Source organism: Urocampus carinirostris, chromosome 6 (genome assembly GCF_059441175.1).
Source record: "Urocampus carinirostris isolate Australia breed hairy pipefish chromosome 6, RoL_Ucar_1.0, whole genome shotgun sequence".
Taxonomy (NCBI): domain Eukaryota; kingdom Metazoa; phylum Chordata; class Actinopteri; order Syngnathiformes; family Syngnathidae; genus Urocampus; species Urocampus carinirostris.
Window position 1 is genome coordinate 22,470,538 of NC_142354.1, and position 26,175 is coordinate 22,496,712.

Sequence of the window (26,175 nt, forward strand, 5' to 3'; positions counted from 1 at the left end):
AAACCAATGGTCCCTGGGTGGGGTTGAACCACCAACCTTTCAGTTAACAGCCAAACGCGCTGACCGAATGCGCAACAGAGACTTATCTTTTGCCCAAAAAGTGTGTTTTACTGAAAATATAAAGTAACACCTTACAAATAGTTATCAATATAAGGTTCAGTCCTATGGAGCAAATGATATACCAAGAAAACTTAACTTCACCAACCAATCGTCCCTGGGTGGGGTTGAACCACCAACCTTTCAGTTAACAGCCGAACGTGCTGACCGATTGCGCCACAGAGACTTGTCCTCAACCAAAAAGTGTGTTTTATTGAAAATATAAAGTAACACCTTAAAATAGTTATCAATATAAGGTTCAGTCCTACGGAGCAAATGATATACCAAGAAAACTTAGCTTCACCAACCAATCGTCCCTGGGTGGGGTTGAACCACCAACCTTTCAGTTAACAGCCGAACGCGCTGACCGATTGCGCCACAGAGACTTGTCTTTTACCAAAAAGTGTGTTTTACTGAAAATATAAAGTAACACCTTACAAATAGTTATCAATATAAGATTCAGTCCTACGGAGCAAATGATATACTAAGAAAACCTAGCTTCACCATACCGTCCCTGGGTGGGGTTGAACCACCAACCTTTCAGTTAACAGCCAAACGCGCTGACCGAATGCGCAACAGAGACTTATCTTTTGCCCAAAATGTGTGTTTTACTGAAATTATAAAGTAACACCTTACAAATAGTTATTAATATAAGATTCAGTCCTACGGAGCAAATGATATTCCAATAAAACCTAGCTTCACCAACCAAACGTCCCTGGGTGGGGTTGAACCACCAACCTTTCAGTTAACAGCCGAACGCGCTGACCGATTGCGCCACAGAGACTTGTCTTAGCCCAAAAAGTGTGTTTTACTGAAAATATAAAGTAACACCTTACAAATAGTTATCAATATAAGATTCAGTCCTACGGAGCAAATGATATACTAAGAAAACCTAGCTTCACCAACCAACCGTCCCTGGGTGGGGTTGAACCACCAACCTTTCAGTTAACAGCCGAACGCGCTGACCGATTGCGCCACAGAGACTTGTCTTCAACCAAAAAGTGTGTTTTATTGAAAATATAAAGTATCACCTTACAAATAGTTATGAATATAAGGTTCAGTCCTGCGGAGCAAATGATATACAAAGGCAACCAAGCTTCACAAACCAATGGTCCCTGGGTGGGGTTGAACCACCAACCTTTCAGTTAGCAGGCGAACGCGCTGACCGATTGCGCCACAGAGACTTGTCTTCAACCAAAAAGTGTGTTTTATTGAAAATATAAAGTAACACCTTACAAATAGTTATCAATATAAGATTCAGTCCTACGGAGCAAATGATATACTAAGAAAACCTAGCTTCACCATACCGTCCCTGGGTGGGGTTGAACCACCAACCTTTCAGTTAACAGCCAAACGCGCTGACCGAATGCGCAACAGAGACTTATCTTTTGCCCAAAAAGTGTGTTTTACTGAAAATATAAAGTAACACCTTACAAATAGTTATCAATATAAGGTTCAGTCCTACGGAGCAAATGATATACCAAGAAAACTTAACTTCACCAACCAATCGTCCCTGGGTGGGGTTGAACCACCAACCTTTCAGTTAACAGCCGAACGCGCTGACCGATTGCGCCACAGAGACTTGTCCTCAACCAAAAAGTGTGTTTTATTGAAAATATAAAGTAACACCTTAAAATAGTTTGGAATATAAGGTTCAGTCCTACGGAGCAAATGATATACCAAGAAAACTTAGCTTCACCAACCAATCGTCCCTGGGTGGGGTTGAACCACCAACCTTTCAGTTAACAGCCGAACGCGCTGACCGATTGCGCCACAGAGACTTGTCTTTTACCAAAAAGTGTGTTTTACTGAAAATATAAAGTAACACCTTACAAATAGTTATCAATATAAGATTCAGTCCTACGGAGCAAATGATATACTAAGAAAACCTAGCTTCACCATACCGTCCCTGGGTGGGGTTGAACCACCAACCTTTCAGTTAACAGCCAAACGCGCTGACCGAATGCGCAACAGAGACTTATCTTTTGCCCAAAAAGTGTGTTTTACTGAAATTATAAAGTAACACCTTACAAATAGTTATAATATAAGATTCAGTCCTACGGAGCAAATGATATTCCAATAAAACCTAGCTTCACCAACCAACCATCCCTGGGTGGGGTTGAAACACCAACCTTTCAGTTAACAGCCGAACGCGCTGACCGATTGCGCCACAGAGACTTGTCTTCAACCAAAAAGTGTGTTTTACTGAAAATATAAAGTATCACCTTACAAATAGTTATGAATATAAGGTTCAGTCCTGCGGAGCAAATGATATACAAAGGCAACCAAGCTTCACAAACCAATGGTCCCTGGGTGGGGTTGAACCACCAACCTTTCAGTTAGCAGGCGAACGCGCTGACTGATTGCGCCACAGAGACTTATCTTATGCCCAAAATGTGTGTTTTACTGAAAATATAAAGTAAAACCTTACAAATAGTTATCAATATAAGATTCAGTCCTACGGAGCAAATGATATACTAAGAAAACCTAGCTTCACCATACCGTCCCTGGGTGGGGTTGAACCACCAACCTTTCAGTTAACAGCCAAACGCGCTGACCGAATGCGCAACAGAGACTTATCTTTTGCCCAAAAAGTGTGTTTTACTGAAAATATAAAGTAACACCTTACAAATAATCATCAATATAAGATTCAGTCCTACGGAGTGAATGATATACTAAGAAAACTTAGCTTCACCAACCAATCGTCCCTGGGTGGGGTTGAACCACCAACCTTTCAGTTAACAGCCGAACGCGCTGACCGATTGCGCCACAGAGACTTGTCTTCAACCAAAAAGTGTGTTCTACTGAAAATATAAAGTAACACCTTAAAATAGTTATCAATATAAGGTTCAGTCCTACGGAGCAAATGATATACCAAGAAAACTTAGCTTCACCAACCAATCGTCCCTGGGTGGGGTTGAACCACCAACCTTTCAGTTAACAGCCGAACGCGCTGACCGATTGCGCCACAGAGACTTGTCTTTTCCCAAAAAGTGTGTTTTACTGAAAATATAAAGTAACACCTTACAAATAGTTATCAATATAAGATTCAGTCCTACGGAGCAAATGATATACTAAGAAAACCTAACTTCACCATACCGTCCCTGGGTGGGGTTGAACCACCAACCTTTCAGTTAACAGCCAAACGCGCTGACCAAATGCGCAACAGAGACTTATCTTTTGCCCAAAAAGTGTGTTTTACTGAAATTATAAAGTAACACCTTACAAATAGTTATTAATATAAGATTCAGTCCTACGGAGCAAATGATATTCCAATAAAAGCTAGCTTCACCAACCAACCGTCCCTGGGTGGGGTTGAACCACCAACCTTTCAGTTAACAGCCGAACGCGCTGACCGATTGCGCCACAGAGACTTGTCTTTTCCCAAAAAGTGTGTTTTACTGAAAATATAAAGTAACACCTTAAAATAGTTATCAAGATAAAGTTCAGTCCTACGGAGCAAATGATATACCAAGAAAACTTAGCTTCACCAACCAATCGTCCCTGGGTGGGGTTGAACCACCAACCTTTCAGTTAACAGCCGAACGCGCTGACCGATTGCGCCACAGAGACTTGTCTTTTACCAAAAAGTGTGTTTTACTGAAAATATAAAGTAACACCTTACAAATAATCATCAATATAAGATTCAGTCCTACGGAGTGAATGATATACTAAGAAAACTTAGCTTCACCAACCAATCGTCCCTGGGTGGGGTTGAACCACCAACCTTTCAGTTAACAGCCGAACGCGCTGACCGATTGCGCCACAGAGACTTGTCTTTTCCCAAAAAGTGTGTTTTACTGAAAATATAAAGTAACACCTTACAAATAGTTATCAATATAAGATTCAGTCCTACGGAGCAAATGATATACTAAGAAAACCTAGCTTCACCAACCAACCGTCCCTGGGTGGGGTTGAACCACCAACCTTTCAGTTAACAGCCGAACGCGCTGACCGATTGCGCCACAGAGACTTGTCTTCAACCAAAAAGTGTGTTTTATTGAAAATATAAAGTAACACCTTACAAATAGTTATCAATATAAGATTAAGTCCTACGGAGCAAATGATATACTAAGAAAACCTAGCTTCACCATACCGTCCCTGGGTGGGGTTGAACCACCAACCTTTCAGTTAACAGCCAAACGCGCTGACCGAATGCGCAACAGAGACTTATCTTTTGCCCAAAAAGTGTGTTTTACTGAAAATATAAAGTAACACCTTACAAATAATCATCAATATAAGATTCAGTCCTACGGAGTGAATGATATACTAAGAAAACTTAGCTTCACCAACCAATCGTCCCTGGGTGGGGTTGAACCACCAACCTTTCAGTTAACAGCCGAACGCGCTGACCGATTGCGCCACAGAGACTTGTCTTCAACCAAAAAGTGTGTTCTACTGAAAATATAAAGTAACACCTTAAAATAGTTATCAATATAAGGTTCAGTCCTACGGAGCAAATGATATACCAAGAAAACTTAGCTTCACCAACCAATCGTCCCTGGGTGGGGTTGAACCACCAACCTTTCAGTTAACAGCCGAACGCGCTGACCGATTGCGCCACAGAGACTTGTCTTTTCCCAAAAAGTGTGTTTTACTGAAAATATAAAGTAACACCTTACAAATAGTTATCAATATAAGATTCAGTCCTACGGAGCAAATGATATACTAAGAAAACCTAGCTTCACCATACCGTCCCTGGGTGGGGTTGAACCACCAACCTTTCAGTTAACAGCCAAACGCGCTGACCGAATGCGCAACAGAGACTTATCTTTTGCCCAAAAAGTGTGTTTTACTGAAATTATAAAGTAACACGTTACAAATAGTTATTAATATAAGATTCAGTCCTACGGAGCAAATGATATTCCAATAAAACCTAGCTTCACCAACCAACCGTCCCTGGGTGGGGTTGAACCACCAACCTTTCAGTTAACAGCCGAACGCGCTGACCGATTGCGCCACAGAGACTTGTCTTCAACCAAAAAGTGTGTTTTACTGAAAGTATAAAGTAACACCTTACAAATAGTTATCAATATAAGATTCAGTCCTACGGAGCAAATGATATACTAAGAAAACCTAGCTTCACCATACCGTCCCTGGGTGGGGTTGAACCACCAACCTTTCAGTTAACAGCCGAACGCGCTGACCGATTGCGCCACAGAGACTTTTCTTTTCCCAAAAAGTGTGTTTTACTGAAAATATAAAGTAACACCTTACAAATAATCATCAATATAAGATTCAGTCCTACGGAGTGAATGATATACTAAGAAAACTTAGCTTCACCAACCAATCGTCCCTGGGTGGGGTTGAACCACCAACCTTTCAGTTAACAGCCGAACGCGCTGACCGATTGCGCCACAGAGACTTGTCTTCAACCAAAAAGTGTGTTCTACTGAAAATATAAAGTAACACCTTAAAATAGTTATCAATATAAGGTTCAGTCCTACGGAGCAAATGATATACCAAGAAAACTTAGCTTCACCAACCAATCGTCCCTGGGTGGGGTTGAACCACCAACCTTTCAGTTAACAGCCGAACGCGCTGACCGATTGCGCCACAGAGACTTGTCTTTTCCCAAAAAGTGTGTTTTACTGAAAATATAAAGTAACACCTTACAAATAGTTATCAATATAAGATTCAGTCCTACGGAGCAAATGATATACTAAGAAAACCTAACTTCACCATACCGTCCCTGGGTGGGGTTGAACCACCAACCTTTCAGTTAACAGCCAAACGCGCTGACCAAATGCGCAACAGAGACTTATCTTTTGCCCAAAAAGTGTGTTTTACTGAAATTATAAAGTAACACCTTACAAATAGTTATTAATATAAGATTCAGTCCTACGGAGCAAATGATATTCCAATAAAACCTAGCTTCACCAACCAACCGTCCCTGGGTGGGGTTGAACCACCAACCTTTCAGTTAACAGCCGAACGCGCTGACCGATTGCGCCACAGAGACTTGTCTTTTCCCAAAAAGTGTGTGTTAATGAAAATATAAAGTAACACCTTACAAATAGTTATCAATATAAGATTCAGTCCTACGGAGCAAATGATATACTAAGAAAACCTAGCTTCACCATACCGTCCCTGGGTGGGGTTGAACCACCAACCTTTCAGTTAACAGCCAAACGCGCTGACCGAATGCGCAACAGAGACTTGAATCTTAACGGAAAAGTTTGTTTTACTGAAAATACAAACACCTTACAAAGTGTTATCAATATAAGGTTCAGTCCTACGGAGCAAATGATATATTAAGAAAACTCAGCTTCATCAACCAATCGTCCCTGGGTGGGGTTGAACCACCAACCTTTCAGTTAACAGCCGAACGCGCTGACCGATTACGCCACAGAGACTTGTCTTTTGCCCAAAAAGTGTGTTTTACTGAAAATATAAAGTAACACCTTACAAATAGTTATCAATATAAGATTCAATCCTTCAGAGCAAATGATATTCAAAGGAAACCTAGCTTCACCAACCAATCGTCCCTGGGTTGGGTTAAACCACCAACCGTTCAGTTAACAGCCGAACGCGCTGACCGATTGCGCCACAGAGACTTGCTTTTCACTCAAAAAGTGTGTTTTATAGAAAATGTAAAGTAACTTCTTGAAAATAGTTGTCATTTTATGGTAAATTCCTGTGGAACAAATGATATTCAACGGAAACCTAGCGTCACCAACCAATCGTCCCTGGGTGGGGTTGAACCATCAACCTTTCAGTTAACAGCCGAACGCGCTGACCGATTGCGCCACAGAGACTTGTCTTTTGCGTTAAAAGTGTGTTTTACTAAAAATACAAACACCTTACAAATAGTTATCAATATAAAGTTCAGTCCTACAGAGCAAATTATATACTAAGAAAACTTAGCTTCACCAACCAATCATGCCTGGGTGGGGTTGAACCACCAACCTTTCAGTTAACAGCCGAATGCGCTGACCGATTGCGCCACAGAGACTTATCTATTGGCCAAAAAGTGTGTTTTACTGAAAATATAAAGTAATACTTTACAAATAGTTATCAATATCCGATTTTACTTTTTTTTTGGGTTGTTTCGGGTCAAAATGCACGAACTATTCTGTATCATGATTAATAGTACCTAGTTAAGTAATTCAATTGTTCTCAAACAAATGAGTATATCAAATTCAGTCATCATAAGTGTTCTTTGCAGAGGAGAAAGAACATACACTTGATTGTATCTCTGTACTTTCCATTCATATTTTCAATTTAAGAAAACACAAAAAGCCTTTATTTTATTTGAAGTGTAAAAACGGGCAACCTTTCTGTCGGATTTCATCAAAATCGACTGCTCTTTGTTTTAAGAGATTTCTCTCCTTGCTGAAGAAGCCATAAGCAATTCAAATAACAAGCAACAGCCTAAGGTGGTGTTGAAACAAAATGATTCATACTCCCGGCCGGTGATGTTATAATTCTTACGGGGTGCCAACGAGCATCGTTTATATGACGCCTGGCGGAGAAATGTCCGATCAATAAGTCGTTGGGTGGAAACTACCTTATTAATATTCCATTCCGTCGTAAAAAGCTTTGTGGCCAGTTTTGCTGTCCTCCTTATGCTGTTTAGTGGAAGATGCTCTCATTTTCTGAAATATTGGTTCGGCCGTGTATAACTGATGTTGTGTTCCTTATTAAAAAAGTAAGGTCCGCAGGCTATTTTTCAGATTGCATAAATCGAACAGAACGATTGTTGTTCTTGAACGTAATATTACAGCTTTGATGATTGTATTTTCTGGGTCAGTCCGTTAGGACAAAGGCCGAATGAAGCAGGTGCTTTCTGGTTACATTGGCAATGACAAACAGCTCATTAAACACAAGTGGTTCATTATTTTTGGTTTTTGTTTACGTCGTGCACATCCGTGAACGACATATCTACCATCTATAGAGATAAATGTATAAATAAATACTTTATTTTATTCTACGTCTGTGCCAAATAAATAAATGACCTTATATGGAATTTATTTATATATTAATGCATTATGTATTTCTTTTGTCATTTTGTCATACATAACAAATTACACTACAAAATAAATGACGAAATAAAGGACAAAATACACGAAAAAATGTGCAACAAAATACACGACAGAATGCACAACAAAAAGAATACAGAAATAAATAAATGCCAAAATACACTACAAAATACCTAAGAAAATATACCACAAAAATGGGAAAAAGCTATACCATATAAAATACACAATAAAATACATGACAAAATATTTAGCGAAATTCACTACAAAGTACATGACACAATACAGGACAAAATAAATCACGAAATAAACTAAAAGATATACGACAAAATACATGATGAAATGCACAACAAACTGAAGTTAAACAGAAATAGAAATAAATAAATGACAAAATACGCTACAAAATACATAAAAATACACTAAAATGCACAAAAAAGCAAATACTACACAAATACATAACAAAATAAATTAAAAAAACATGACAAAATACACAAAAACATGCAACAAAATACATGACAAAATGCACAACAAACTGAATACAGAAATAAATAAATACACTACAAAATACATAAAAAATACGCAAGAAAATGCATGAAAAAACAAATACCATATAAATACATACAAAATAATTACAAAATACACTACAAAAAATTTCACGACTAAAGACACTACAAAAACACAATAAAATACACAGCAAAATAAATAGCAAAATACACTACAAAGTACATGGCAAAATACAGGACAAAATAAATCACGAAATAAACAAAGAAATATCCGACAAAATATAAGACGAACTAAATACCAAAATGAATACATGACAAAATACACTACAAAATGTATTACTAAATATATGACAAACTTAAAACCGAAATACATAAATCACAAAATGGATATAGAAGTGAATATACAGAATATAAGTGAATATAGAACTTATGTAATATAATCAGGTATTATGTGTTTTATGTACGTGTTCATTTATTTATATGGCATATATTTGTAGATATTTCTTTAGACATGTATTTCTACAGTATCACCTGTCAAATCCCGAGGGAGCATCAGATTTAGTTGAGCCTGGATCGCTGTGTCAGATTTCCCTGCTAAGATCTACAGCTATGTCCTTGAGTAAGCCAATACTGCCCTAGCATGCCACTGGTAAAGATTATATTTCACTCCTGCTTGCCGGTGTGCATAATAAGCAAGCAATGCAGTAAAATACAATGCTTAAAACTAATCAAGTCACAAGTCATGATAATCACAACGCAACTCCAAATTCAATCACGCCTTCGGAACTCCAACTTGTCTAGCGAGGAAGCAATAAGGACTGGGAATCGATTACTCGGCAAATTGTGTCTCCTTCAAAGTGTAGTGTCCGGTAGGAAAGTGAGGCAGTATTACCCAAACGTCTCCTTCCTTCAGGGACGCGCAGTTACGTTGGAGTCTGGTGAGGCACGGTCAGATTTACAAATACATTAACCTATATCTTGTTCATCATTTCATTAGCAGAGCAATAAATCAATATGATGGGATCTCCGGACTAAAATGCGCATCTAAAACCCCAAAATTGGCTTCAAATTTGAAGGTGTGCTTCATAATCCCATGCATCTTGAATACCGCAGAGTACGGTGGATAAGATTGGAAAGGCATACAGAATTTATAGGTGTACATGAGGTTTTTAGGTACACAGAATTACCGGCGAAAAGAGAAAATCCCCGAGTAGTGTCACATCTTCTTAAATTATCTTATTACCATGGGGGCGGTGGCGCCCCCGTTTTGCAAGCGCTATATATTTTACCAATATTAACTGATCTAGAAAATCTAATTGAATGATTTAGTTCTCAAAAACACCCACAATGTGGCAGCAACTTCGCACAATTGTGTCTCACAGTCGCTATCAGTGTATGAGTGTGTGTGTAAATGAATGAGTGTGAAGCACATTGTAAAGCGCTTTGGGAAGTCTTCAGTGACTTGAAAAGCGCTATATAAATGCAGACCATTTACATTTACATCGATGTTTGGCAACGGACTAATCACAGGCAAGAAATGACACAGACAGGTAATAGGTTTGGAAAGCTATTTTGTTATCTATAACCAATAAAAAAGGTCCTTAAAATCCTTTGAACATTACTAGTTTTGATTGTCAAAGGGGGAATGAATTGGGGTAGTGATGGGTCATGTATGACGTGGGATTCTGTCTCTAGGAATTGCTCCATCATCTACCACACAGGCCAATAAAATGCCTGGTCATGGTGAAAAACAGTTGACAATACCTGTATATGGACAACTGAGAGAGCAAGACTTTTTTGTAAATACAGTATTCATCACAGTCCATATTTACAGCTTATGTCTTCTTACAATGTGTTGCTGTTCAGTTCCGGTCTCAACTTCATTATGATCCTAAAAAAAATCCAAGTCCATTTTTTTTCATTTTAAACTGTTACTACATTTTCTGTCATTACATCGTAGCATCGCTAACGAGGCAACAGATTATTCCATGACTTGATGGTCTTTTTCAACGCATACGGAAAATCAATTTCTAAAGACAATGTTAATACATCACTTTTTAAAGGTCTAAAATCTATAGATGCGTGACATGGTGGCTGTCCAGGGACTTTTTCCCAATTTAGTGATCTGTCACTCGATAATCTTAAACAGGTGGTGAATACGGCCAAACCGACTACTTGCCTGTTTGACCCGCTTCCAGGTTCGCTGATTAAAGGTCTTTTTGGGGTCCTTGGACCTTCAGTTCTAAATATTATAAATATATCACTCTCCTCAGATGTAGTTCCAGCGGCTTTTAAGTCAGCTGTACATCAAACAACCCAACCTTGATCCAGAAAGCTTATGTAATTATAGACCAGCGTCAAACCTACCGTTTCTTTCTAAAGTACTTGAAAAAGTTGTGGCACAGCAGCTGAATGATTTTATATCCACGAACAATCTTTTCGAATATATGCAATCAGGATTCAGGGCTAACGAGTCTGCTGAGACAGCCCTGATTATAATGATCTTCTACTGGCAATGGACTCTGGCGCTTCATCACTCTTGCTGCTGCTGGACCTTAGTGCTGCCTTTGACACTGTGGAACATAATATCTTACTAGAACGGTTGGAAAAATGTATTGGTCTCTCAGGAACCGTCCTCTTTTGGATCAGATCCTACCTCTCAGATACGACAGACTGTGTTAAATATGGTGAAATGACATCTGAGCCCTTTAGTGTTACCTGTGGTGTTCCGCAGGGTTCAGTACTTGCCCCCCTTCTTTTCAGCATTTACATGCTTCCATTAGGTGATATTATTCACAACTATAATATAATTGAGCCAACTGCCTCGTACTCTGATTGGCTCCCTGTCACTATTTAAACCCACTCCTTTCTATCACCTGTTGTCACTCCGTCTGCGAACCTCAGTTTACTCTCAGCAAGCCGTTTTCGACCCTGACTCCCACCTATTTTTGCTCCCGTCTGTTCCCCGGCTTGGACCCGTTTTTTGATCCTGACCATGTCTACTCTCCTCTTCTGGCTTTCAAGTCGTTTCCGACCCCGACCACGTTTTTGCTCTCCCGCCCTGGCTACTGACCCGTTTTTCCGTTCCCAACACCGCCATCGCCTGCCACGCCAGTCCCACTTCCATGTTCAGAGCGACCTGCTTCCCGCACCCAGCAATCACCGGATCGTGGGTGCAACCCCTTCCTTTTTCCAATGAAACAGAGAGAAATGTTCTGGTCCTGACAAATACAGTGTTATCTAGTCGTGAAATATTACACGCTGGGGCTTAAAGAATAAAGACCTTGATAAGGTTTTCTTGTCAAACCTTATTTAAAACGTTTCAGTAAATAACATTAAAGTCTATAGACTACCATTAACTGATGATGGGAGTTGCAGTACCAGCAGTGGTCTTCCATGGGGCATGTAATTTAGGGAAGTAACGTTAAGGTGAATTGAATTGTCTTTATTGCCATTGCTAGCGTAGTAAACATTGTATGCAACAAGATTAGACATGGGTAAATAGATGAGAAAAGGGAGTTATAAAACCAGCTGGAGAGCCATTTTGAAATCAAGATGAAATCAAATCACTGACTTATATTGTGAGCTGAGTAATGCCACGAATAAAAAAATGAACAGTGTCATCCAAAGGATTATGTGGATATTAATTATGCACGTCGATTCCAATTCACATTTGTGACTCTTCCGCAATTAACCAAAGCCTTTTTTCCACTTAAGATTAAAATTAATGCAATGTATTTGGGAGGTGCAAAAGTGTCACGAGTAGGGCATCCTTGTCTTCTCTCAGCCTTGCAAAGCTGTTGGGCAGGTTCCCTGCTTTTTATGCTTGCAGACGCATTTTTACAGGAAATGCACCACACTGCAGGTATAAAAGCGGTACCTTACTCTCTTTACTAAGTCCCTAGTCGACCAAGCGGTTTTATCGTTTCTGAAGTACTTTGTGTGCTATAACAAAGCCAGCACTTAGCTGGAAAACCCGAATTTACTTTGTTAAACTTTTACAGCAATATTTATTCCAAAATGTTTCGATTACCTACAAAACATATTGGTGATTGGACGCCTGCCATCAGTTTTCTTTTGGTTATTTTTACGAAATCAAGAGTAGTTGTTATACCTTCTTGAGTTGTATCACAATGCAAAGAAGTGGCAATGCCGGTCTGGCTCAATAACCTACCAGCACTTATTGCCCTAAAACCGCACTATTGTTGTAAATTGTCTTTTCCTTCTCTCGTGTATTTGTTTGATTCATATACAGAATATTCTGGGCGTGAATAAAACACAGACAATGGCTTTAGACAGTTTGCGATTACAAAGAGGAAAATGGCTTACAAATATTCTTAATAATAACAGGGCGGTCCATAAGCTCAAAAAAACTAAACTTAGAGAAAACCCAAACTTAAGTGGTGGAAATGTCAACTGCACAGCAACGCTTTATCTAAATAGGTAGTTGCTAGTGTGATATGATGACGTTCAAGATAGAGGTAGGATTTTGGGCCTAGGCCCAAATTTAAGTCGGGCAGGATATGCACAGCAGGCTTGCTGATCAGCTCACTTACTTTTATTCAAGTAATTATTTGGGTGACTATTTTTTATTTCTACTTGAGTAGTATTATTCCAAAATAACTGTACTTTTATTTGAGTAACACACTTCGGCCCTGAAATGCGCACTTCTCGGCGCTGCACTTCGTCGCTAAAGTACACTCTTTTTTTGAGGGACAGAGCCTGAAGTAGAACCGAAGCTGCACCTCGACACTGCAATTCTGTGTCGCACGTACTTCAGCCGAAGCGTGCACTCCGGCACCGAAGTATGCTCAGCGCCAAAGTGCAGCTTCGGGTTTAATCAGTCGGGTTTGAGCTGGTACAGGCTCTTATACCCAAGGAGGAGGCTTGGTCGGGCTGGATATTTTAGGCCCGATCTTACCTCTAGTTCAAGGCAACTTTTGATTACAAAATAAAGCACATTTAAAATAATGAGAAGTTGTAAAATCATGACTAAATAAAAATAAGCTAAATCCATCCATCCATTATCTGCACCGCTTATCCTCAGTAGGGTCGCGGAGGTGCTGGAGCTCATCCCAGCTATCTTCGGGCAGTGGGCAGGGGACAGCCTGAACTGGTGGCCAGCCAATCGCAAGGCACACAGGGACAGACAATTCGCTCGCTCATCCACACCTGGAGACAATTTGGACCGGCCAATTAACCTAACATGCATGTTTTTGGAATGTGGGAGGAAACCGGAGTGCCCGGAGGAAACCCACACAAACACGGAGAGAACATGCGAACTCCGCACAGGAGATTTGATCTCATGACCTCAGAACTGTGCCACACACACGCTAACCACTGCGCCGCCGTGCTCATAAGCTAAATGATTATGGCATGTGACCGGAGGAGGAAGCGAGGTTGTCGGGCCGGGCTAACCGCTAGGCTAAAGGCTAAACCCTTCATAACGCCTCTCCCATCCATTTTTCTCTCCAACGTTCGCTCTCTGGACAATAAACTGGACCATTTACAACTGAAACTAACATCGAACCGCGAGATGACGAACTGCTGCGCTAAAATTCTGACGAAGACATGGTTAAACTTATCTATCCCGGCTGACGCTTAAGGAAACTGTGCCGGTCAGATGTATCGACATTTCGTTCTGTATACACGTTTACACGAATGACAATAAAGCATATCTGAATCTGAATCTGAATCTGAATCTTAATAATAAATGAAGAAGTTATAAAGGACTCAAATAATGAAGTAGTTATAATGAAGAAACTAGGACTAATTGCAGTAAACTATATTAATATTACAACTACACGTATTATGACAGATCTTCAGTATAAACTGCAGTATCCATTCATAGAAGCTGATGAAAAACTTTCTTTTCAACAATATCTTGCTTCTCTAGCAAAGCTTGTCACATACACACAGACAGAATTTATCATTGGAATTGATATTTAGTTGGGTACGTTCAACTGTTATCTACTTTTGTTGTAATATTGAAATATGTTATATCTTAATCCGTCACTGCCTATATTTAGTTATGATTTCTTAATTTATAACTTCCTCATTTATTCAGTCATAATTATTTAATTGCCGTTGTTTTACAGTCAGAAATAGCCTTAGGAACCAATGTCAGGTAAATCAAAACAAGCACATTCCTGAGTGCCAGCGTCAAAGGTCACATCGAGCGAAGTCCGACCCATCCCTGTTAAACAAAATGCAATCGATTTCCTCATTTAATTGTGGCACCCACTTTGTTAAATGTTTTTTTTTTAAGATAGATTTACAATTAGCTTATGACTGCCTTTTGTATAAAAAGCACAGCCATTGTTACAGCCATTGTTAAGTAGCTCGGACCACTATTGTATGGCCGGAATATTCTGTAATAAAACCTTCAAGGGAACAGCCCATCCCCAGCTCTTAATTTAGAACAAACTCTTGTCTTACGATCCAGATTAAAAAAAACACACAGAGAAAAAAGATGTTCCTTAACAATTTAGAAACATTAAATGCACTGTTCCCTTTTGGACATTGGAAATTGTTTACAAATGGTGCGGACCAATTAGTAGAGCATTATGCAGGGAATAAAGGATTCATTTGGACATACACAAACCCAATGAATTCTCCCAATATGGCCACCACATAGGATTGTGGGTTATGTTACTCTTTGTAGCTAAAAAGAGAGGGATTGCGCTGGTTTTTGGTAGATGTTTTTCACAGGTTTGATCGGGTGGAGATTTTGCAGGATCCCTTGGTGTGTTATCAGTGACCTTTACCATCCCAAGGATTGATTGACAGTTTAGAGACTTGGCGTCAACTCTTTGAGACTTGTTTTGTTTTTGTCACACTTCACTGCACGCACGATGTCTCTCACATAAAGACTCACTTGCAATAACAAGGGGGACTAAAAAGGAAACAATTTACGGCAGAAAAGCATCATATGAGACAGATGTACATGTATTTTAACTACAATGAAACTTATCATTGGAAAACAATCGGACGTTGTTCAGATCAAGAAATTTCAGTGTGTATGCGCGATTAGTTCAAGTTGTGTGATTTTACAATGCCAACTATTGACAGAACAGGGTACATTTTGTTCTTCACAAAAGTGAGGTTATACAGTAATCCCTCGTTTTTTTGCAGGGGCGTGAGTTCTAAAAATATCATGCAGTAGATAGGGGTATTTTTTTTTTTTTTTTTTTTATCAATTATTTATTTATTTATTTATCAAATACTCTATTATACACTGAAACCAAAAAACAAAACTGATTTACAGACTCAATGATATGATTACCGATATGCATCACCCGTGCCCGCTCCTCTGGCGCCAACGGCCTCGGACTCTGATTGGTTCTCTGTCCCTATTTAAACCCATTCCTATCTGTCCCCTCTTGTCAGTCCGTCTGCGAACCTCAGTTAACACTAGGCAAGCCTTTTTCGACCCTGACTCCCACCTGTTTTTTGCTCCGTTCTGTCCCTCGGCTTTGACCCGTTTTTGATCCTGACCACGTCTACCCTCTCGTCCTGGCTTTCGACCTCTTTTTGTCCCCGACCACGTCTACTCTCCTTTCCTGGCTTACAACTCGCTTCCGACCCCGACCAAGTTTTTCGTCTCCTGTCCCGGCTACTGACATGTTTTCCGCTCCTGACACCGCCATTGCTCGCCACGGAAGATCCGCTTCCGTGTTCAGAGTGACCTGCTTTCCGTGCCTAGCGAACACCGGATCATGGGCACAGCCCTTCCTCTTTCCTTTGAGAAACGTAACACAATTGGGTCCTGTTTCTGTTCTGGACCTGACACTCAAGCATTTGTTTAACATATAGAAGTATGTAATTTATATTTGGAAGCAACTTCTGCACCATCAAATTGAAATTTTAAAATTAGCATGCTGCTGCGCAGTATTGCACTATTATATAGTTTCAGGACACGAGCCACAGTATTTCAGTTGATATTTACGACGGCAAAATTATGGCGTGGAAAGGGTTAGGGTTACAACGAATTTATGTACAGTACTTTATAATTTATCCCCAAAAAAACCTCTGTACTCTCAAATAAAAAGATTTAAAATATTTTTCTACTATATTTCACTATTAATTGATTATACGAATTATGAGTGGTTGACTTGGATACGGGATTTAGGCAAACATATCCATTTGGTCTGCACTTTTGTTAATTGCATGACAATGAATTATTATTATAATTTTTGCCAGTTTTGTTTGGCAGGCTGTATTAAAGGGTAAGTCAAACTGTTTACTTCAGATGGCATAACTGCTTTTAATCCAACTTTTTGGGTGGTTAAAAAAAGCGTCTTCCACTGCTTTTTGTGCTTTTGTGGGTCGAGTACTTTATCTTGAGAGGATCATGGCTTTAAGAGAAACTTGAAATTATGTTCGTAAATATTAAGCTTTTTTACGTACATGTCCAACAGTTATTCACAAATGGGTTATTTTGACAGCACATTGATTTTAGTCAGTCAAAATATTTCAGTTTTTATTAAGTAAATACAATGCAAACTTTAAGGGACATGTCTATTCATGTAACTTACTATAAATCTTTCTTTTTTTTTTGGGGGGGGGGGGGTGGGGGGTGGGGGGAGAAGCAAAGTCCTATACCCAACAAAGAGGACAAAGAGCATTTGCCACAAAAGCAAATGACGTGACATCATGGCCACAAAATTGTCTTGTCAACATAAATATGAAAGCCACAAGTGAAGCAATCAGTATTGTATGATGTGATACTCAAGATTTCCGAACAAAGTGTTTTTTAGTATCAGTATTGTTACACGCCGCTGCTTGTGCGGGATGACGCTTGACACCGAAAAACAATGGTGACCAAATGAACAAGGTGCTGTATCTGAGTCAAATCAGGTGGCTTCTCCTGTTACTGGTACCATGGAAACTAGTATGATCTGTTTTATGTGGGGGAGCAAACGCCTACTCAAAAAAAACTGGCCTGGAGAGAGATGGGCACAGCCTGGAGGTTATAGGATCCATGAACCGTCAACAACTTAGACCGCACAGGGACACACAGGCAGAAAATAAGAGGGGTGACTCTCTAGCCAATCTAAATACAGAACACAATGCACAATGAAAATCCCCAACTATCGAAACTGTCAATTTTAAACTGCGATACAGCCAGGGATTACTGTACTGTATTAAGTTTTTACCACTTCTGCACATCCTCCAAATAGCGATTCTCTTTCCCCGTGTCTTTTCAGATCCTGGGCGGCTCGTCAGCCATCTGCAATTACCTGGACGACAACAGTTGCTCGGCCCTCATCATTTTGGGCTTCGTGATGATGTCGCCGCTGGTGGTGGTGGCGGCGGCCATCTTCTGCAGCCTGCTGCGAAGGTTTCGTCTCCTGCTTCTGGTTCAGCCAATCAGTCGCGCTCGCTACAGGGGGAGGCTGATGGACTGGGTGGCTGGCGTCCATGCTTGGGTCTGATTAACGTGGAAAGATCGAGAATCAAAGTTTTACACGAGTGCCAATTCTTCTTATCCCGTGGCCCGACGCTTACACTTTACAATGAAAACTGTCGTAGCATGTCAATTTTTATAAGTAGCACAAAAATCACCGGGACTTTTAGAGAAAGCTTACAAGAAATGGCAATGTCAACAATTGTATCTGTAATGTTGTTATGGACGGAGTGGACGTATCCCCACCCATATTGAGAAATCAATATGTTGTCCCCATCAATATTGAGTGATCGAGTTAAAAAAAAATACTCTACGTCCCCATCAGTATCAAGCAATCACTATTTTGTCCCAAATAATATTTTGTGATTACTCAAAAAAATGCATTCTATTGCCATTAATGCCAAGACTAAACATACAGCCTTGATTGCATCATATAATCTAAATGAATGCAGAGATCTTTCCGCTTTCACAGTTATCACAACCACCATTGAAAATTGAAAATCCACTAAATAGTGTTTATTTGGGGGGGGGCGCCCTTCATCAATGCGGACTTGCTTGAATCTTGGCTGCCTGAAACGTTCCCTGGTTGTTTTTTATTCCATCATTTAAAAAAAAAGAAATCCGCCAAGGAGTAAACCAGCGATAACTGAAGCGTGAAGTAGCAAGGGATCTCTGTGTTTCGTTTAGGCTCTTGTTATGCGCGTTTCAGCCAGCAGGGAGCAGTACATTAATTACAGTATGACTGACCCAACAAAGAAGACTTTCATGTAATAAACTAAGTAAGCTTGTGTTGTGTTGTCAGAAGTAGAAGAAAACTGGCACAGAAATGCTATTTGTTGATGAATGAGTGAATTATTTCGCACCTGGTAGTGGAAAAAAACATTAATTGAAAATAGAAACATTTATTTAAAAAATAAGCAAAGATTTTGCTAAGGGTTTTTGTTCTATGGGTCATATTTTGGGTTGTTTTTTGCAACCTTTTTCAGTCGTTATTGGCTTGTCGGTTTTGGTAGTTTTCAGTCATTTCTTTGTTCTTTTTTTGTTATTGGGGTGTTTTGGGGGGATTTTGGTCAGTTTTGGGGTCATTTCAAAAACAGTTTTTTGATCCTTGTTCAATCATTTTGGTTGTTTTTCGGTCCTTTTTTGGATTGCTTCTGGGTCATTTCTGGTTAGGTTTCAGGTCATATTGGGGATCTTTAGAGTTCTGAGGTCGTTTTGGGGGTCATTTTACTGACTGGTTTTTTTAGTCTTTTTTTTTGGACATTATTTTGACCAAAAATTCATGAACTATTCAAAACAAACGCGCATTTTTAGAATCCTTATAGATTGAGTCAAGTCAAGTCAGGTCAAATTTAATTATAAACCCCAAATCACAAAATGTCTTAAAGGACTGCACAAGATACAATGATACCATCCCCTGATCTTAAACCAAAATGCAGGAAAGGAAAAAGTCAAAACCTTCAAAGAGGAAAATAAGAAACCTTGAGAACGGGCCTCGCAAGTGATAATCCCCCTTCCAGGATGACTGGGGTGCAATAGATTTTGCATTCTGTAACAGTACACAAAACATACTAAATATCAATAAAAGAAAACAGTAGATGAGTAATTTGTATATGTTACATAACATGAGCTTTACCAAGAGTGGCGGACACAATTGCCCTTTACCTTGCTGCTACAGGTACCCACAAAAAAAAAAAAAACTCCCGCTTTAAACTACGACTTTTCCCATTATGTATTTTCACTAGGCAGTCAGACTTTAATGCTTTAATACAAATATATATTTTGTTTTGGTTTGATAACTTACTTGGAAAATGCTTGAATCAAGTTCGTACAATTTAAAACCGAAATGGTGATGATCTTGTCTGGATGTATTCCCACACTGAACTGTGAGATCCAGGCCAGTTTAGTCGAGCAAAAAGCTATTATTCCGTTGCTTGAATGGTGCCGGAAGCATATACAGGTTAATTGTACCCTCAGCCATTTAGTGGGTAAGCAATTAAATGTTCTGCTTGCCACAATGCAGTACGCCACTCAAAAGGACGAATGAATAAAAGCAAATTCATACATAAACTGATCATTTGAGGGACAATTATTTAAAAATAATAATGGGATAATTTCTAAATGTGTGAAGTGTATTGTTAGGTAATCATTGGTCTGCATCAGGAGTCACTAATCTTTTTTCAAATAGGTTGGAAGAATATATCATAGGCTACATGAAAAACTTAATTTATTAAGAATTCGCTTGTTTATAAAATTGACTGCTGTGTTCATGTTTTACAGTGGTTGACCATTTTTTTCTACACATGGATGCAAAATATAAGAACTAAAAAAGTAACTTTAAAGGTAAATATTTAAAGTACTAACCTGCACAGTTAGTGCAGTATGAAGGGGATATTTTTCCAGTCGTTTCTAAGAGGAGAAAATCCATTTTGAGTTTTATGACTTTGCATTCTACCCGTATTTAATTTAGGAATATTTTTTAATCCTAATACCCGGAGATGTTTTTTTGGTAATTACGAGCTGATGATGCAACAACCCCACCCCTTTTCAAACATATACAAACTAACACACTTCAGACCCCAACCACTAGAGGGCGGCAGTAAATATCACTTAAATGGACAGTATGTATTGTTTGACCACTAGATGTCACTGTATTGCGTTGTGCAATCGAAAAATAGCACTAAAAAGCACAAGGAGTACTACAAACTGCGGCTACGAATATTAAAAGATTGCATAGTTCGTGTATCTTTAGTGTTTTTATAGGCAAAATATTACCCATTGTTCCTTTAAAGTTATCCAAAGATTTTCCAAAATATCAGCAAACACATTAGGAATATATCACAAAATAGCAAAAGCAATTTACGAAATGTCCATGCTATCTCACTTCATGTATTAAATTAATCCTCAGTAAATCTATTAAGTGGAATTATGTTGATTAGTGTAGTCTTAAGAAAACATTTAAAACTATAAAACTAAATAGTTTTTAACACAAACTAAGTTGAGATACTATACTAATCTTGTTCTACTTCTTGTAAACTAAATATATAAAACTACAGATACATGCCGCCTTCTATTGGCCAAAAGTGGAACTACTGTAAAAGCAAATTACTGTACAGTCATTTTTTTGCATTCCAAAAATGTCCCACGATAATCAATTACTGTATAATAATAATGATGTTTACAGGGACTAACAGTACAAATGAAATATCTGATTTTTGTCAAAGGAACATTTTTGTAAATAGGCTGTCAAATTTATTTTGTGTTTTCCTTGTGATATTGCACTTAATGTATCCTTTCTAGCTGCCATGTATTGTCCTGAAATGGGATCTAGGAACAGGAGGCTGCGAAGCCTCAATTAGAAAACAAAAGTTGCCAATATCATAACATGATGTCTGTTTTGTGCATGGGTCTCCAACGTGGTGCCCGCGGGCACCAGAGTTCCCACTAAGGACAGTTGAGGTGCTGGGTCAATGTGATTTTCTATTCAGATGACTTTGTTATCTAGCTATATCTTTAATAATTACCCTGGTAATAACATAGTAATAACATGATAAGTTGTTATTTAAGAAATTCAAACACATAAATTCCAGTTCATGGGCTTCATGGACAAAAAATATTGATAATTAATTTTAAGCAATTAATTAAATGAAAGAAATGAGAATCTAATCCATATGTTAAACCAATTCCTCATTTTATGAATTTATTTTACAGGAAATAAAACAATTTTAATTTGAATATATGGGATTTATACAGGAAATGAGTACAAATTGGGATTTTTTTTTATTTTTTAGCAATTTAATTAATTGTCCTACTTTTTTAGCATATAAGTTGCTACACTAATTTAGAAATAAATATTTAACTGGGTGCCCTTTAGACCCATTACTAACAAAAAGTAGCTCTCAGCGTCACAATGGTTGGAGACCCCTGCTTTAGTGGGTGCAAAATGTTTCTGTTTGATTGTTTTTCTGCTTATTTGTTTGTGGATCCATCCGCTTTAATAAATGCATATCCAGCATCATTAGCCCTATGTGCTCTATGTTATCTTGACTGGTCTAATTATGCTATACAGCTGCAGTAAAATGTAACAACATTGTAAATTGTACGCAGTATTATAGTCGGAGAAAATGATTGTCAAGATGATTCCTGCCATCAATAAAAAAAAAAACATAAACTCTGGTGTATTTCTTCTATTATGTGACCTTTTCCACTAAAAAGAACACAATTTTAATTTCTCATTTCCCACGAATGATTGCTTGACATTCACCTCTGACAAATAACACACAATAGGGAAGTTGCAAGTCCAAACATGGTGTTGTCGGTCCGATCGATGTTTACAATACAAATGTGCACGAAACAAGAGAGTTGATACACTAATCAGTGTGAAATGGCTCAAGTCTATTATTGCGATCTTGACAGGCCCTTTAATCACCTGAGCATTGTGCGTATTGACAAATACATCATTCAGACAGATTGCGGCATTGCACTGTGATCAAGTGTAGTATTATAACGTGCCGATGTATTCAATATGGAATTTAAATTGAAATGACAGTTTTTGTCAAATACTGATTGAATAAAACATGCAAAATATTTACAGTGTACAGGAGTACATTAATCACACTTTGTATAAGAAGATTATATCCATCCATCCATCCATTATCTGCACCACTTATCCTCAGTAGGGTCGCGGGGCGCTGGAGCCCATCCCAGCTATCTTCGGGCACTGGGCAGGGGACACCCTGAACTGGTAGCCAGCCAGTCGCAGGGCACACAGAGACGGACAACTTAGTCGCTCATTCATACCTAGGGACAATTCGGACCGGCCACTTAAGCCGACATGCATGTTTTTGGAATATGGAAGGAAACCGGAGTGCCCGGAGGAAACCCACGCAACCACGGGGAGAACATGCAAACTCCACACAGGAAGGCTTGATCCCATGGCCTCAGAACTGTGCCCCACACGCGCTAACCACTGCGCTGCCGTGCTGCCAAGAAAATGACATTCAAAAGCAAATATTAATAGAGGTAGTAACTACCTTTTTGTACTCCACTTATTAAAGTGCAGTCAGGGGAGGCAAGTTAGGTTGTGCCTCATGTCATCATGGTAATACAAAATGAAAAACATATCAAATGGTCTGAAAAAAGAGAAGACAGTTGAAAGATGCTGCATGCCCACCCATGCCCAAGTGCTGAATTTCCACTTCATATTAGCAATATGCAGAGTGAGGCACGCAATTCTCTTGCCTCATGGCAGGGGGCATTAGTGAGACGAATGATTTTGATGTGGTCACACTTCAGCTCTAAATGATAGAATTAGTGATAGTTTCAAAAATATAACAGCAAGTAAAGCCATTCAGTAATTGTTTCTCATTACAATTCCTTTTTTTCAATGGTGATTGATTACTTTATTTATAAGTTAAGGTAAGACATTACTTTTTTTCTATGCTTGAGTCATTGTTATGCTTTCTTATTCTGCCAATTGAATAATAAATAAATGGTAAGTTCATTTTGTGTAAATTTGACTGTGCCTCACCAGACACCAACCTCACCTCCAAGAGTGCATGTTTTTGGCATTATTTTATGGGATAAAGCAGTAGGGAAAAATCCAAATCTGTTTACAAGCAAACTGCTTTAGTATCGTGCATCGCATAGTAAATATCATTTTTCTGTTGCCCACACATCTTGACTAGAGTAATTTTCCCTCTTGAAATGATGGAGGTAATAAGATGCTTCTGTATGCCCTAAGAGTGTCAAGGGCCTATGCTAAGAAGGGGCCAGAAATGGCAAACACGTCATAGCCACACTTAGTCAATAAGACAATTTCATTCGAAGAGCAACGTTTAATGTTGGTTCAATCAATCTGATTCATCATGCAGACTTCATTTGTTATTTACTTTTCCCCTGGGTCTAACAAAGATTGAGAGTCAGGCTGGGAGAGCAATAGAACAAAAATATTAACAATATGTTATTAGAATACAGTGTATTCTGTCTGTCTGTCTGTCCCTGTGTGCCCTGCGATTGGCTGCACAGGGACACCCTAAAAAGTGACTTGGTTCTTCTACAGTTAAGTACAAAATAACTTTTTCCCCAGATTTATTTACCTTTTATTTGGTAAAATGTGAAATTAATAAACAGGCATCCAATTTCAATGTTAATTTCAGTTACAAGCTAACAGGTGGGCAACTTATAAAGAGTTAGCACAACATGTGAATGAGTTTTCACGATATTTTCATTATCTTTGTCGTGTTTTTATAATATAGTAACATGATAATCATCTGACTACTGGGTATACTTTTAAAAACACTGCGCTAGCGGTTTAGCACAGCTACTGTTCGGTTCTGTCTTCAAATGCAAGGTGTGCTGACTTCTTAATTGTTAAATGGCACATATCTAATGGTTAGAAAACAAAACAGAAATCCTTCAAAAGATTTTTTCTTTGTTATTAAAATCTAGTATATGACAATGCTTGAAATCAGGATTGTAAAATACACAGAGCTTTCATTAAATAAAGTAAAATACAAAATCTGTTACTGTATACACTTGCGTACTGTATATAGCCGCATATAAGCCTTTATCCCATATAAGCCGACCCCCTAAAACGGCTTGGCAGCACATTCCACTAGCAGTTAGCACAACTACTCCTAAATTCTGGCTTTAAATCCAAAGTGCTCTTACATTTTCGTTTTTAATTGGCCGCCATTTATCGGTTAGAAAACGGAAAAAAAAATGTTTTCTGTGTTATAATAATATAGTAAATGACAAAGCTCGGAATGAGACTTTTAATAATTAAACACCTAACTTTTATTTTAAAAAACAATCCAAAATCTGTTACTGTATACAATTTCATACTGTATATACTCGCATAAGCCTGCATATAAGCCTACATGCCATATCAGCTGACCCTGTAAAACTGCTCTAAAAGAGCCACATACTTAAAGGAGTACATACCCAAAATATAAATAAAATGTGTCCCCAAACAAAAATAATTATTTAAATTAGATTATAAAGATGAATATACTGGTAATAAAAATAATACAATTTGAAACAATTTACTGTACCTTTAAGCAGTGCTTGCCTGTCTTACTGTGCCTGTCTTTCGCCCCCTTGTGTTTATTTTTTATGTGCATACAAGCCGACGCCTTTATTTCAGGATTGTATTTTATAGTTAAATATTTAGCGAGTATAATTGATAATCAAACCGAGTATTTACACAGTAAAGAAGAGACAATGAAAATAATGCTTTTTATTTTTAAAGTACACCTTAAAACGGAATTTTGTGGTGACATCCAGTTCTTCTAACCGCTATGTGTTTATTAGATAAACTTCTGAGTGAGTTAAACTCAATTAAACTCTGTCGACAAATCAATCTGGATTAGACCGTAAAACCCCAAATCAAACAAACCGGTCTCGCCAAACAGACAACAGGACAGATGAATATTTTCTATGTGTGCGTGTGCATGCATGTGTGCTACACCCAAATTAAACTTAAATCTGACCATTTCTGACAAGTTTCTCTATAAAAGCCTATTTCGAGCATGACTGGCCAAGCCAAGTGAATCATTTCAAGACAAGGGATAATGGTTACGGAAATCTGATTTGCACATCTTCTGCACACCAAACCACTGCCGGTGACCAGTCAAGTGTATAATTACTAGCAGTCAGAGAGGGCAGCTCTCTAAGTAGAAACACTTTCAGGGGCAGGCTGTGAACGAGAGAAAGCTAAAACTTTGAATTGGTCTTATGCACATGTCTTTTTTTTTTATGGTCCATTAAAAGGCACTCATCCAATTAACTTTTGACCATGTGAGTTTGGTGCCAAAGGCAAAAAAGCCTGCATAAGGAAAACATGATAAAAGATAGTTGTCTACATAGGTGGTTCAAAAAAAAAAAGGGGCACAGATACTCATCACACATACTCATCAGGCAGGTGAGGCAGGTGGAAATATAAAAAATATATATATTTAATGTTTATATTAATCCGGTGTCAAAGTTCTGTCTCATACGATCTATCTATCTATCCATCTATCTATCTACCTACAGTGGGACCTCGCTACTTCGCGGTTCGACGTTCGCAGGTTCAGAGCTTCGCAGGTCTAAAAAATAATAATAAAATAAAATAATTTAAATTATTATTATTATTATTATTTTCATTATTTTTTTTGAGCATTTTTGAAGGGGCGTCACTACTTCG

General features: G+C 38.6%; 1 protein-coding gene, 1 long non-coding RNA gene and 22 other non-coding genes across 24 annotated transcripts in view; 1 reads left to right on the forward strand and 23 right to left on the reverse strand.

Annotated features, from left to right (window-relative positions):
- tmem88bl (transmembrane protein 88b-like) overlaps window positions 1–21,940 on the forward strand; it is a 32,862-nt gene extending 10,922 nt beyond the window's left edge. The window contains exon 3 of the mRNA XM_088338315.1: window positions 17,788–21,940. Within this exon, the coding sequence (XP_088194441.1) occupies window positions 17,788–18,015 (228 nt within the window). The 3' untranslated portion in view covers window positions 18,016–21,940. The remainder of the gene's footprint in view (window positions 1–17,787) is intronic.
- Window positions 1–26,175, reverse strand: part of LOC148364187 (uncharacterized) — a 308,472-nt gene that overhangs the window by 254,665 nt on the left and 27,632 nt on the right. The window lies entirely within an intron of this gene.
- Window positions 210–283, reverse strand: trnan-guu (transfer RNA asparagine (anticodon GUU)). Its single transcript has one exon. It is a non-coding gene; the product is annotated as a tRNA-Asn (tRNA).
- trnan-guu (transfer RNA asparagine (anticodon GUU)) lies at window positions 409–482 on the reverse strand. The gene has a single exon. It is a non-coding gene; the product is annotated as a tRNA-Asn (tRNA).
- Window positions 807–880, reverse strand: trnan-guu (transfer RNA asparagine (anticodon GUU)). Its single transcript has one exon. It is a non-coding gene; the product is annotated as a tRNA-Asn (tRNA).
- trnan-guu (transfer RNA asparagine (anticodon GUU)) lies at window positions 1,007–1,080 on the reverse strand. The gene has a single exon. It is a non-coding gene; the product is annotated as a tRNA-Asn (tRNA).
- On the reverse strand, window positions 1,207–1,280 carry trnas-gcu (transfer RNA serine (anticodon GCU)). Its single transcript has one exon. It is a non-coding gene; the product is annotated as a tRNA-Ser (tRNA).
- trnan-guu (transfer RNA asparagine (anticodon GUU)) lies at window positions 1,605–1,678 on the reverse strand. Its single transcript has one exon. It is a non-coding gene; the product is annotated as a tRNA-Asn (tRNA).
- Window positions 1,804–1,877, reverse strand: trnan-guu (transfer RNA asparagine (anticodon GUU)). Its single transcript has one exon. It is a non-coding gene; the product is annotated as a tRNA-Asn (tRNA).
- trnan-guu (transfer RNA asparagine (anticodon GUU)) lies at window positions 2,800–2,873 on the reverse strand. The gene has a single exon. It is a non-coding gene; the product is annotated as a tRNA-Asn (tRNA).
- trnan-guu (transfer RNA asparagine (anticodon GUU)) lies at window positions 2,999–3,072 on the reverse strand. The gene has a single exon. It is a non-coding gene; the product is annotated as a tRNA-Asn (tRNA).
- Window positions 3,397–3,470, reverse strand: trnan-guu (transfer RNA asparagine (anticodon GUU)). The gene has a single exon. It is a non-coding gene; the product is annotated as a tRNA-Asn (tRNA).
- On the reverse strand, window positions 3,596–3,669 carry trnan-guu (transfer RNA asparagine (anticodon GUU)). Its single transcript has one exon. It is a non-coding gene; the product is annotated as a tRNA-Asn (tRNA).
- trnan-guu (transfer RNA asparagine (anticodon GUU)) lies at window positions 3,796–3,869 on the reverse strand. Its single transcript has one exon. It is a non-coding gene; the product is annotated as a tRNA-Asn (tRNA).
- On the reverse strand, window positions 3,996–4,069 carry trnan-guu (transfer RNA asparagine (anticodon GUU)). The gene has a single exon. It is a non-coding gene; the product is annotated as a tRNA-Asn (tRNA).
- trnan-guu (transfer RNA asparagine (anticodon GUU)) lies at window positions 4,394–4,467 on the reverse strand. The gene has a single exon. It is a non-coding gene; the product is annotated as a tRNA-Asn (tRNA).
- Window positions 4,593–4,666, reverse strand: trnan-guu (transfer RNA asparagine (anticodon GUU)). The gene has a single exon. It is a non-coding gene; the product is annotated as a tRNA-Asn (tRNA).
- On the reverse strand, window positions 4,991–5,064 carry trnan-guu (transfer RNA asparagine (anticodon GUU)). Its single transcript has one exon. It is a non-coding gene; the product is annotated as a tRNA-Asn (tRNA).
- trnan-guu (transfer RNA asparagine (anticodon GUU)) lies at window positions 5,188–5,261 on the reverse strand. The gene has a single exon. It is a non-coding gene; the product is annotated as a tRNA-Asn (tRNA).
- On the reverse strand, window positions 5,388–5,461 carry trnan-guu (transfer RNA asparagine (anticodon GUU)). Its single transcript has one exon. It is a non-coding gene; the product is annotated as a tRNA-Asn (tRNA).
- On the reverse strand, window positions 5,587–5,660 carry trnan-guu (transfer RNA asparagine (anticodon GUU)). The gene has a single exon. It is a non-coding gene; the product is annotated as a tRNA-Asn (tRNA).
- On the reverse strand, window positions 5,985–6,058 carry trnan-guu (transfer RNA asparagine (anticodon GUU)). The gene has a single exon. It is a non-coding gene; the product is annotated as a tRNA-Asn (tRNA).
- trnan-guu (transfer RNA asparagine (anticodon GUU)) lies at window positions 6,379–6,452 on the reverse strand. Its single transcript has one exon. It is a non-coding gene; the product is annotated as a tRNA-Asn (tRNA).
- trnan-guu (transfer RNA asparagine (anticodon GUU)) lies at window positions 6,781–6,854 on the reverse strand. Its single transcript has one exon. It is a non-coding gene; the product is annotated as a tRNA-Asn (tRNA).